This window comes from Rhineura floridana, chromosome 18 (assembly GCF_030035675.1).
Source record: "Rhineura floridana isolate rRhiFlo1 chromosome 18, rRhiFlo1.hap2, whole genome shotgun sequence".
In the NCBI taxonomy this organism is placed as follows: domain Eukaryota; kingdom Metazoa; phylum Chordata; class Lepidosauria; order Squamata; family Rhineuridae; genus Rhineura; species Rhineura floridana.
Window position 1 is genome coordinate 13,848,507 of NC_084497.1, and position 12,276 is coordinate 13,860,782.

The following is a 12,276-nucleotide window of genomic DNA, read 5'->3' on the forward strand; positions in this document are numbered from 1 at the left end:
TGCCCCCAAGTCTTGCTCCTTCTCAAGCTCAGCGCAACTCAGTCATGCCATGCCTCTGTTGGGAATGCTTTGATTTGGATTCCTGCATTGTGCAGGGGGTTGGACTTGATGGCCTTATAGGCCCCTTCCAACTCTACTATTCTATGATTCTATGCTGCAGTTCGCAGCACCACCTCTCTGTGACAAAGAGAACAGCAGGGTGACGGGGTAGGGGCTTAGATTTTAACGAATAACGAGAGATAAGGCACCTTCCTATGTTACTATGTGAACTGGTCATCAGCACGATAGCTTCCTGTACCCAAAAGAAGCATTGAACCAGATGTGATCCAATGCCGTCTTGCAGAGAACACTCTCCTAGGTGGTGTGGATGCATGAATTGGGGTGGCCCAGAGTGTATTGCAGGGGTGTACACCCTTGTTTTTATCTCATGGGGTCATCATACACCTGTGAGCACTGCACAAACACAACAGGTTTGACTGGGAAAAACTCTTGTGGATTTCACAGGCGACATTCCCCCAGTCATGGGGAATAAACCAAACATGGGATAAACCAAAGCTTATTCTGGGGTTCAGGGACATGTCCACTTTAATTCTGTTGAGCCTCTGTTGCATAGCCTTCCTAAGAAGAGTTGCTCTATGGCCTTATATACTTAAAAAAAAACATATATATATTGAGTGCACATATTTGTGTAGAAAAGTGACTAACAAATGTAATAAGCAAACAAATGATTCTTTTTCTGACTGGACTGCATGTTGAAATCCCATGCAAATAAGGAACTGGGAACTAGTAACCAACTGCACCTTCATCTCCACCAAGACTTTTCTCCACATCCTCTGTCGTCTCACCTGATGTGCCCCTGAAGGAAAGTATGTGCCAAGAAGCCAACCAATGGAAACCTCCACCCATAACTGGCATCAGTTGGAGGTGGATCCATCTGGAGGCAGCAGGTCTGACCCCTGGGGCCTGAGAACACCCTCCTGGGCCTGCAGGCAGAGGCAAGCACCCAGTTTCGCTCTGGCTGCAGCTCGGAAGCACCTTTGAATCACTAGGAAGGAGCCGGTTGCAGAGGAATTATCTCCAAGAGTTCAAACCGCAACAGGCTGAAGCATATGTCAGCAATCTCCAGGCACTCAAGAGTTACACAATTACACCTCCCTTGCTTCCCAAGAAGAGACAAAATGTGGGAAAATTACAACGAGTGCCAGGCTTGCGCTGCCTTGCAGCGACGGTTTCCCAGGCCTGGAGAAAGGACTGAAGCTACGATAGCAGGAAATCCAGGCATTGCTTTGGTTTTCAAGCTGGGGTGAGCCAGGCATGTCTGTGGGAACCCAGTGGGACTGCTGTGGTGCAAAGGAATACCAGAGGCCAAGGAGGGGAGCTGCATTCTTCATTTTTAACAGTTGCATAGAGGAGGGATTTTAGTAGCTGCAGTTGGCCACACACACAGGATTGAGAAAAGGTGAACCTGTGGTGGCTGCAGAGGACGGCGTGAGAAGAGTGGCCAGATTTATTTATTTATTTATTACATTTATATACCGCCCCATAGCCGAAGCTCTCTGGGCGGTTTACAGCAATTAAAAACAATAAAAACAAATATACAAATTTTAAAACACAAACCCAGATCAAACCCTTGCTTGCGCAAGATTAATTGCACATCACAGTTGCTTGGGCTTGGCTTGAGAGGCTGCTGGCCCAACCTCCACTGACCTATGAAGGGCATCCGAGGACACAGGATTGACCAAAACAAGCCAAAACACACACATCTAGAACTGCTAGTGGTATTATTTGCTTTTTGAAAAGCATTTTTTGGGGAGGGGGAGGATAGTTTTCAGTTCATTCTTTGACCTTCTGTATTCCTTAAGGAAAAGATCAAGGTTCGGAGTTTCTTGTTCAACTCAGCATTGAAAGGGAATCTAAGAGCATCATGTGATTGGATTTTTGCTGTGTACATTTGGTTCTGAAGGCTAGCCCTGGAGTCAAGAATGAACTTAAGAAACTCGAAACCAGGCCAGGAAAAACAGACCTTCTGAAATCAATGGGAGTTGTGGGTTCTGAACTCCCTATCACTGCCTAACCTAACACATGGGAGCATGCTTTTTTCCATGTGATACAAGGTGGATATTTTGATAGAAATGGCTTCTCCCATCTATCATATGAAGTGAGTAATGACAAAAGCTTTCCCCAGAGTGACCTGATGCCTGTGCCAAGGCTTTTCTTCATTGTGCATTCTCTGATGACTGAGCTGCGATTTCCAAATAAAGCCCTAGCCCCCAGATTTAAAAGAAGACAGGGCTGCTGCACCTTTAGTAGCAGGATTTAGCAGATCCTTTAACTACATGAAAAGTTACACCTGCTGGAATCCCCTCTTCTGCACAACAACTAAAGGTCCTCTTTTGTAGCTGGCCACACTGTGTCACAGTGGGATGGTTGAAGGGGCCCTGAGATCATCGGGGAGGGCTTCCTATCAGGGAGGTTGAGGAATGAAGGCAAAACCTCCAGATGAAGCCCCTCTTCCTCGGTCTCAGCTTGTTACATCAGCTGAAAGAATTTGGACGCCAAATGTGCATATCAGTCTGGACAAGGGGGGGGGTGAAGGTGGCGCCCTCAGGATGTTGCTGGACTCCAACTCCCAACAGTTTCCATCAGCATGGCCAAAGGCTAGGAATGATGGATGCTTCAGTCCAGCAACATTTGGAGAGCAACAGGTTCCCCAGCCCTGCTCAAGTACAACTTTTTTTTTATTGGGTGTGTGGCTTTGCTTGGTTCCAGAGTCATCTGAACAAAAGGCTCTGGGGTGAAAGAGTCAGAGCAGAACTGGTTGTCTCTCTGTGGGTAATTAAAATCCTCACAGCTGTGGCAGTCACTGGATGCTCTTGGGCGACTCTCGCCCCATCCAGTCTCAGCCTAACCTATATCACAGGAAATAAATAGAGGTGTGAACCACACCACATGTGCCATATTGAACTCTTTGGAGGAAGAGTGGGATAAAAGTGGAATGAAGAATAAATAACCTTGGTTTCCATCATCTCGCTACTTTACTGGTTAAGAGGGGGCATGCCCTCCCTCTCTTCCGGCCAAATATGATCCCATGCAGCTGGAATGGGCCAGACTAACTATCCAATTAAATAAAGCAGTAGGATATAATTGGCTGTTAAGAACAATACCCCCTTTTTAAAAGAACTTTGAATGATTAAAGTCCTTCCCAGCCAGAATCTTTCTTTTTAAACAAAGATGCTCACACTGCCTGCCTCTGAGGCAGAATGACTATTTTTAAAAAGATAAATGAAATTATTTTTAGACATCATGAAAACAAATAGGAGCCTTAAAGCAGGCTGTGGATCCTGTGGCCCTCCAGATGTTGCTGGACTGCAGCGCCCTTGACTATTGGCTATGGTGGCTGGGATTGACAGGAGGTAGACACATGGTGGGCCCTGCTCTGAGGCTCCTGTTTGTTGTCATTATGTATAAAAACTATTTCATTTGTAAAATAACCTTTCTGGATTGCCTCTAACTAGGTCCTACTCAGAGTAGACCCATTGAAATTAATGGACCCAAGTCAGCCATGTTTTATTTGTTTCAATGGATACACCTGAGCAGAGAGAAGCTGGTATAGCACATTGGGGAGGAGAGCCTGGCTGGGACTCCAGAGTATATGAGTTCAAATCCCCACTCGTGTCTCCTGGGTGTGAAGGGCCAGCTAAAGATCACCCCACAGTGAGTGGCTCGGGGGTTACGTGCCCTGCCACCCATGCAGCTGTGGGCAAGCGGCAGAGTCCCAAGGAGCCCAGTTGCCCCCCAGCTGGCAGGTGTGGACAAGGAAGGGACTGGCTTGTGCAGCTGTGGCAAGCTGAGCAGGCCCTAGCCAACTGGGGAGGACTAGCCTCAGAAGGAGGCAATGGGAAACCCCCTCTGAATACCGCTTACCATGAAAGGCCTATTCATAGGGTTGCCATAAGTCGGGATTGACTTGAAGGCAGTCCATTTCCATTTTACCTGAGCAGAACTAACACTGGATGTAGCCCTCAGGGCCTGTTCTCTCTTCCATTCTGGCTTTTACATTCTTCCAAGCCATTTCTGCTTCTTCTGTGCAATTCATAAAGGTGCAGAGTTCCCTGTCCTCTTAGGCATGTCAGCCTTCCTCACAAAGCACCAATGTCCAAGGCCCCAATGCCTTCCCTGTGCAGTTGATCATGGCTGTTCCCAATCAAACATCCTTTTTTGCCAAGTGGTTTGTCTGTGCAACGCAAGGCCTTCTCTGAAAAGCACTCAGTGCCCTGCCTTTGTTTCTGGCCACCTGCTCTCTTGCCTGGCTGCTCAGATTGCTTTCTTGGAACAAACTAACCTCAGCCAGGCATATTGGTTATATGAAGCTGAAGATGGTTCACAGCTCTTTATTCTTCACAGAGTTGCTTGAGCAGCCTGAATTTTTTAATAAGTGAAACTTACATGTCCCTCTCAGAGGAAGGCAATGGTAAACCACCTCTGAATATCTCTTACCACGATGAACAGAGTATCCACAATGAAACTGAGGTTATCAAACTTTGGACACATAATGAGAAGATGCAATTCACGAGAAAAGACAATAACGGTGGGAAAAACAAAAGGGGATAGAAAAAGAGGAAGGCCAAAGAAGAGATGGATTGATTCCATAAAGGAAGCCACAGACCTGAACGTACAAGATCTGAGCAGGGTGGTTCACGACAGATGCTCTTGGAGGTCGCTAATTCACAGGTCGCAGTCGACTTGGAGGCACATAACAGCAACACCCCCCTGCCCACCAACATTTATTTAGTTATAAAAGTATTTACATACTGCCAATGATGTTTTAAAGTGTTTTTAGCGCTTTGTTTGCCGCCCTGGGCAGGAGAAAGGGCGGGATACAAATTAATAAATAAATAAAATAATTAATAAATAAATAAATTCATACAATGTAATATGGTGGTATACAGCAATATGCCCTTTTGTCTGATCGAGCAGGACTCTTCTTATGTGAAGCCGAATTGCATTTTGGAATGGAAGAAATATTTGCTGCAGGGGTGAGACTGTGCTGGGACCATCAAGGAGCAAGCTTTTCCACCTGCCTTGCCGCGCTCCTCTGCCTGGCCCTTATCAGGAGGAGCTGCAGACTGACATGTATTGCTGTTTTGCCCCCTGCTCTTAGTGACATTTTTGGGGGGATTGTCCTTTACCAAGATGATAACTGCATTTTGTTTTCAGTTGTTGCTTTTTAGAAATGTTGTAATTTTGTTGGTTTGAATTCTTGTAGATTGTATTGTTTTGATTTGTATTTATGCTTTTCTATTTGCCCTCCGTGGCGCAGAGTGGTAAGCGGCGGTAACGCAGCCGAAGCTCTGCTCGCGGCCAGAGTTCGATTCCAACGGAAGGAGGAAGTCGAATCTCCGGTAAAAGGGGTCGAGGTCCACTCAGCCTTCCATCCATCCGTGGTCGGTAAAATGAGTACCCGGCATACGCTGGGGGGTAAAGAAAGGCCGGGGAAGGAACTGGCAATCCCACCCCATATATACGGTCTGCCTAGTAAACGTCGCCAGACGTCGCCCTAAGAGTCGGAAACGACTCGCACTACAAGTGCGGGGACACCTTTACCTTTATTTGTGTGTCAGCAGCCTTGGGGGCCTTTTTGGCTGAAAGGCGGCCTAGAAATAAATGCTAACATAACATAACAAGAAATATATCAGGCAGAGCAACAGATTACAAGCAAGGACATAAAGAGAGGAACAAAACACGGAGCCAAGACTGGCCATAAAGAGTGCCCAGTTTCTACTGTCTCTCTCTTATTACAGCTTGAATTTACCCAAGCAGCCACTACTGTGCCACATTAGGGAAATATTTTCTTCTTGCACCTACTGTTATGTGTGAACATTTCCTGCTGCCTTATCCAGTGTCCATCTGGATCAGTGTTGCGTACACTGATTGGCAGTGGCTCCCCATGTTTCAGACAGGAGTCTTTGCTCAGCTCAGCCTGAAGATGGATCAGAGCTGGGACCTTCTGCAAAGCAGGTGCTGTGTCACCACTGAGCTATGCAAGAACCAGGAAGATGACTTATGCCACATCAGACCACCGGTCAATGCAACTCAGCAATGCTTACACCAGGGTTAGCCAACGTGGTGCCCTCCAGATGTTGCCAAACTATAACTCCCGTCTGCCCCAGCCAAATGTGTGGGGCGTACCAGGTTAGTGAAGGCTGCCATAAGGGGGGGCCTCGTGCCAGTGCCTTGGAGAGAAAGAGCGATAGAGGAGGAGCGTCTTTCGTCTAATACCGGAACTATGGGCCATCCAATGTCATTGACGAGGAAGATTCAGCACAGACCATGGAAAGGGCTTCTTCGCATAACATTTAACTGACTGCTGAAATTCACAGACACAGGATGTGATGAGGACTATGAGCTTAGAGGGCTGGAAAGGGGATTACAAAAATCCATGGAGGCAAGGAGAAGTCATCTGTCTATGGCTATTATCAAGGCTCTATAGACCCTCCAGGTTCAGAAGCAGTCTACCACTATATTTCTTCTGTTAGAGGACAAGCAATAGGAGTGGGCTATTGCTTTTGGGCTTCCTGGAGACATCTGGTTGACCACCGGACTAGACAGGCCTTTGCTTTGATCCAGCAAAAGGGCTCTTCCCCTCCCTTTTTTTCTTATGCATACACAGACCTGTTCTCCACAGGGACATCATCTCTGGTGCATCCATCTTGTGTGTCAGTTTGTGTGTGCCTGTGTGTGTGTGAACGAAGCCCCCTTTATTGTTATGACATGACATATGGAGGTATTCCAACATCCCCCTCTCCCTCCAAAAAGAGGTGTTCTCAGCATAATGGTTTTTAGGATAGTTCTGCCCACCATGGAGAGGGAGAAGTTAGTTTTTACTGCTGTTTAGTTTAATTATTGAATGTGGTTTCTGGTTTTATATTGTATTTTATTGTGTCAATGTACGTCACCTAGAGTGACCGTTAATTCGGCCAGATAGGCGACTCATAAATAAATTATTATTATTATTATTATTATTATTATTATTATTATTATTATTATTATTATTATTATTATTATTATTATTATTATAGAAGGCACCCAGGCAGTGGTGCCTGGGGTCTCCATGTCAGGGGGGCAGTGGAATCTACTCCGGATTTTAGTCTGAACTTTCAAGGATCTGTCCAAGGTGCTGACACACAGTCCCAAAATAGTCTGAGCTCCTTGGGCAGCTCCTTGAAAGTTCACACTAAAACCCGGAGTGGATTCCATTGCCCCACTGACATCGGAGCCCCCAGGAGTCTCCAGTGGAAGCATCAAGGTGTAAGAGGAATATAAAAATGTTGGGCAGCCCAGGAGTGGGATGGAGTCTTGGTTGCAGCTGGAGCGATTGGCAGGCAAGTGGAGAGCGTCTGTGGAAATAAGACGGTTGAAAAGCTGAGAAATGCAGAAGAGGTGATGAGATATGAGGGAGAATCCAGAGGAAGTAAGCTCTTCAGGAGTGGCGTCAGCTAGCTGAAGGTAGGATAAAAGAAGGCTTGTTTTAGTATTCCGTATGAAAGAATGACTTCTTCTGGATATTATTTTGTATTAATAAATATATTAATTTATATATTTATAGGAAGCCAGATTTCACCTGAACATCAGGAAAAGCTTCCTAACTGTTAGAGTGGTATGACAATGGAACCAACGACCTAGGGAGATGGTGGGCTCTCCAGCGCTGGAGGCACTCAAGGGGCAGCTTGCCAGGCACCTGTTGGGGATGCTTTAAGTTGGATTCCTGCATGCAGCAGGGGGTTGGACTCAATGGCCTTAGAGGCCCCTTCCAACTCTGTGATTCTATGATATGTTTAATACTGTTTGTGCTAGCTGTATACTGGTCTGGGCACAGTATAATAAGGGTAGTATATCTCACTTGTCATGTCTTGTGTAGATATACCCAAGAAAGACTACAGAAGGAGAGTTGTCCTGGTCTCTGCAGCTCAGGAGGTGGTGGAGGCAGCCATCGTGTGGACCATGAAGGGAAGCCTGGACTCAGGAGAGCAGCAGAGCGACTGGCCTAGTGACCTCCAAATGGGCCAAGGTCACATGGGGGACCCTCACCCCAGGATATAAAAAGGAGCAGAAGAAACCCTACTTACATTCAAAATATGTCTTTGGGAAGATCACTCTTTCCAAGCTGTCCTCCCACAGCCATGTCTCATCTAACTCCCTAAATGCCTACCTAAGCTGTTCCAACCCCCAACCCTTAACGCTAGTCCTACCCCAAACCTAAATATCTATTACAATAAACAATGTATATAACATATATACAAAAAATACGAATACATGCAAAAATAGGCATAAAATAGAAATAAGGAAATAAGGAAAAATACAAATAAGCAGAATATATACAAACAGAATATATATAAATACATAAAAACTTTCCTCTCCTCTCTCCAACAGACACAGACTCCCTCACTCTCCTAACCTCCTTGTCTCCTAACTCCCACACTGGAAAGCTGTGGTTGGCACTTTTAAAGCCAGCAGCAAGAGATGTCACAAAGGAGGGTGGGTCACTGTTACCTTGGCAGCCCACCTGGGCATGGCTCCTCCTCAGCCTTCAGAACCTTGAGGCACCTGCTGTTCTGTCTGCCAGTTTGCTGAAACATCTGTCCTCAGTTTCATATCTCCATTTTTCTCATAAATCAGATTATTCTCCATTAAGCAGCATTTCTAAAGGGAGACCACCCAAACCTCCTTTTAACTATAGTAGAAAACTCCTACATCCCAAGTTCAGGGATTTCTATAGCACAGTATTAGACAATCAGCTTTGCATGGAGAAGACCCCAGATTCAGCCCCCGGCATCTCCAGGTAGGGATGGGAATGTCCCATCTGAATCACTGGAGAGCTGCTGCCAGTCAGTGTAGACAATACTGAGCTAGATGGCTCAATGGTTTGACTCGATGGAAGGCAGCTTCCTATGTATATTCCTATTTTGTCATTTACCCTAAGAGCAAACAACCTTCTCCCAGAAGGCATGAGGATTCATTCCTTTCTTTAACATACAAGATAGGGAAGTCCTTTTTAATAATAATACAGGAAACACAAACAATCTGAATATAAAAGGAAGGAAACTTTCCAGCTCTGCAATAAAGCCATTGATGTTCCTCCACGATAAATTCATCCCAACCCCCAGCAATTTCCTATTCAGAAATAGCCTTCTGGTCGGGTGTCATAACCTAACACCTTTAATTAAGCCTCCTTTTATGGCGATTGGTTAGATGTATTGAGTCATGAATCTTATTTCTGAGGCTCACAGCTCTTTTCTCCCAGCAGACAAACAACTGTGAGCGTACAGATCCTTTCTGAACCAAAGTGAGACACTGTTCAGTTGAGCTACATAGTGCTAACTGTTTGTAAAACGGCAATGTTGAAGTGTCCACAATATCTCCTAGGAGCCCCGTTGGGTCCAATTGGCAGCAGCTGCCACAGGGAGTAATTAGTAAATTAAAAACTGATTTGGGAGATGTGGGTTGGGGTCATTTGGTAGGGCTTGCCTTCTGTGAGATGTAAATTCTAGTACTTATTTTTAAATTTCCACATGCACATGAATTAGTATCTTCACATTTTATGCAAATATGTGTCTGTTGACTCTGATCTTTCAAATACTTAGGCATTGCCCCTGAGCATAAGTAGACTGGAAGCTCAGAGCTCTTAACATGGAACATCCCTGTCACTGGAGTTGAAGAAGGGCTACTTTGTTTGTTTTGGCCTTGCCTGCCCTCTAGTGGATCCTGATAGGAGTGCAATAACTCCAAGCCCTCTTATAGCCAACAAGGCTTAATCTCATTGTGTGACCTTGCAACCAATTTACCTCTACTGAGCGAAATTGAAGGCAAAGAACTGGGAGGTACTGCTCCAGAGCAGGCCTATGGTTGAATCTTCACTAGGGATGGAGGGGTAATTTGGTTTACCTTGCATTTTAATGCTGCCCTACCTAATTCAAACTTTCCAAAATAATACATGAACTGAAATATGTGTATATTAGGGGAAAGTGGGATGCATATATTAGGGAAAGGTACACACAAAAATGCATTGTATTAGGCAGAATTGCTTGCAAAAATGCATTTTTCCTAAATGTGCACTAAAAAGCTGGTGGATGTTTGTAAAGACTTTTTGTTTAAAAAAATGCAAAATGGAAATGGACTGCCTTCAAGTCAAGTCAAAACTTATGGCAACCCTATGAATATGGTTTTCGTGGTAAGTGGTATTCAGAGGTGGTTTACCATTGCCTTCCTCTGAGGCCGAGAGGCAGTGACTGGCCCAAGGTCACCCAGTGAGCTTTATGGCTGTGTGGGGATTTGAACCCTGGTCTCCCAGGTCATAGTCCAACACTCTCTAACCACTACATCACACTGGCTGATGTGAAAATGTGAATTGAAGTTAAGATTGGAAAACTGAGAAACTGAAAATAATAAACTGACAGATTTGCTGCCCTGTAATCTGCCCCACCTTGTAGCAACTGGCCAAATGTCAGTATTGGAGGTAGACAATATTGAGCTAGGATCAGGAGATGTGAGCCTTTGGCCCTCCAGATGTTGCTGAACTACAACTCCCATCAGCCCCAGCAAGCCTGGAAGTTGTAGCTCAGCAACATCTGATGGGCCCAAGGTCCTCCACACCTGAGCCAGATGAACCAATGGTCCTACTCAATATAAGGCAGCTTTCTGTGTTCTTATGTCTTGAGGGAAGGGTTATAAGTCAGTGGTACAGCACATGCATTGCATGCAGAAGGTTCCAGATTCAATCCCTGGCAGCTCTAGGTAGGCTGGGAGGGACCCCTGTCTGAAACTCTGGAGAACCGTGACCAGTCAGTATAGGCAACATCTGACTATGGGCCATGTTGACTGAAGGCGGAGCCCAACAACATCTGCAGGGCCACAAGGAGCCACCCATGTTGAAGAACACTGAGCTGGATGGACCAATGGTCTAGCATGTGGTAAGGAAGTTTTCTGTGTTCTTAAATGTGCCTTGCAAGAGCATAGGTCTTCTCAAGGTTCCAAGCTTCTTTGTCCATTTGGATTCTACCTCATTTATTGGCTTGATTTTTTTGCCATTGTAGTTAAGCTTTGGGGGCTAAACTATATCTCACCTATCAATTAGACTCTTGATGTAATTTGTATGGATGACATAAGTGCAATTGGTGGATGGTCCATGGGTATGATCTGAAGCTAAGCAGGACTGGGTCTGGTCAGTGGTCAGTGCCTTTATGGGAGACACCTGGGAACCACATGTATGCTGACGTGGGTTCCTTGATGGAAGAAAGGCAGGTATAAATGTAATAAAAAGAGTATTATTTGTCTGCCTTTGTTCACTATTAAATCTGTTTTTTTTTGTAAAAGGAAATGTATAAAGCTAATTTAAGAACTTAAACAGTATTAAGTTATACTAACATTCTTCAAAGCAGCTTCCAAGCTATTCTATATCTAATTTGGTAGATCCTACTGCTTTGTATTGCATATCAAACTGAGTTTGAGTTTCACTATAACGAATCTTGCAAAAATATATTGACTCCCATTTTATATCTAATAATACCTTAACTGAGTAAATTCACAATTTTCTTACAGCTTTATTTAACTCAGTGTAAAATTAATTTTGGTGAAAGCAGGAAGGAAATTCCTCTTATTTTTTGCATGCAAAAGAAGAGCTCCTAATTCTGCAAAGAATCAAAACAGTCATAGGTGAAAGATGCAGGACAACAGCCTGTAGATCAGCCTTTCCCAACCAGTGTGCCTCCATATGTTGTTGGACCACAATTTCCATCTTTCCTGACCATTGGCAAAGCTGGCTGAGGCTGATGGGAGCTGTGGTCCAACAACATCTGGAGGCCCACTAGTTGGGGAAGGCTGCTGTAGATACTGGGAACTTCTGCTCCCAAAGCTGAGTTATGGCCCTCCACCAAACAGCCATTGATAGTTGCATCCATGAATAAATACATTGTTCTGTTCACCATTACCATATCTTGTGGCAGTGAATTCCATAAGTTAATTCTGTGTTGTGTGAAATACTTCCTTCTGCATGTCCTGACTGTACTGCCAAGCACTTTCAGTGGGTCCAGTATTATGAGAGGGAGAAAAACTTCTCTCTCTATACCCTTAACAGTATTATGAAGAGCTGGCAAGATGTATCTAACCCCACTTACTTAAATATGAAATCCTCAAGGCAGTGAATACCATTGGCCCAGACTGCAATCCTGTGCACACGTCCTTGGGAGTAACTGTGCCACAGCAACCACACAGATTGGCTCA

General features: G+C 44.9%; 1 protein-coding gene across 2 annotated transcripts in view; it reads left to right on the plus strand.

Annotated features, from left to right (window-relative positions):
- Positions 1–10,737: 10,737 nt before the first annotated feature.
- The window catches only part of ACOT7 (acyl-CoA thioesterase 7), a 107,193-nt gene continuing 105,654 nt past the window's right edge, over positions 10,738–12,276 (plus strand). Inside the window, exon 1 of one of the 2 annotated variants that reach the window (XM_061601847.1) lies at positions 10,738–10,967. In XM_061601847.1, coding sequence (XP_061457831.1) covers positions 10,945–10,967 — 23 coding nt within the window. In that variant the 5' untranslated portion in view covers positions 10,738–10,944. The remainder of the gene's footprint in view (positions 10,968–12,276) is intronic. The other variant, XM_061601848.1, reaches the window with a different exon arrangement.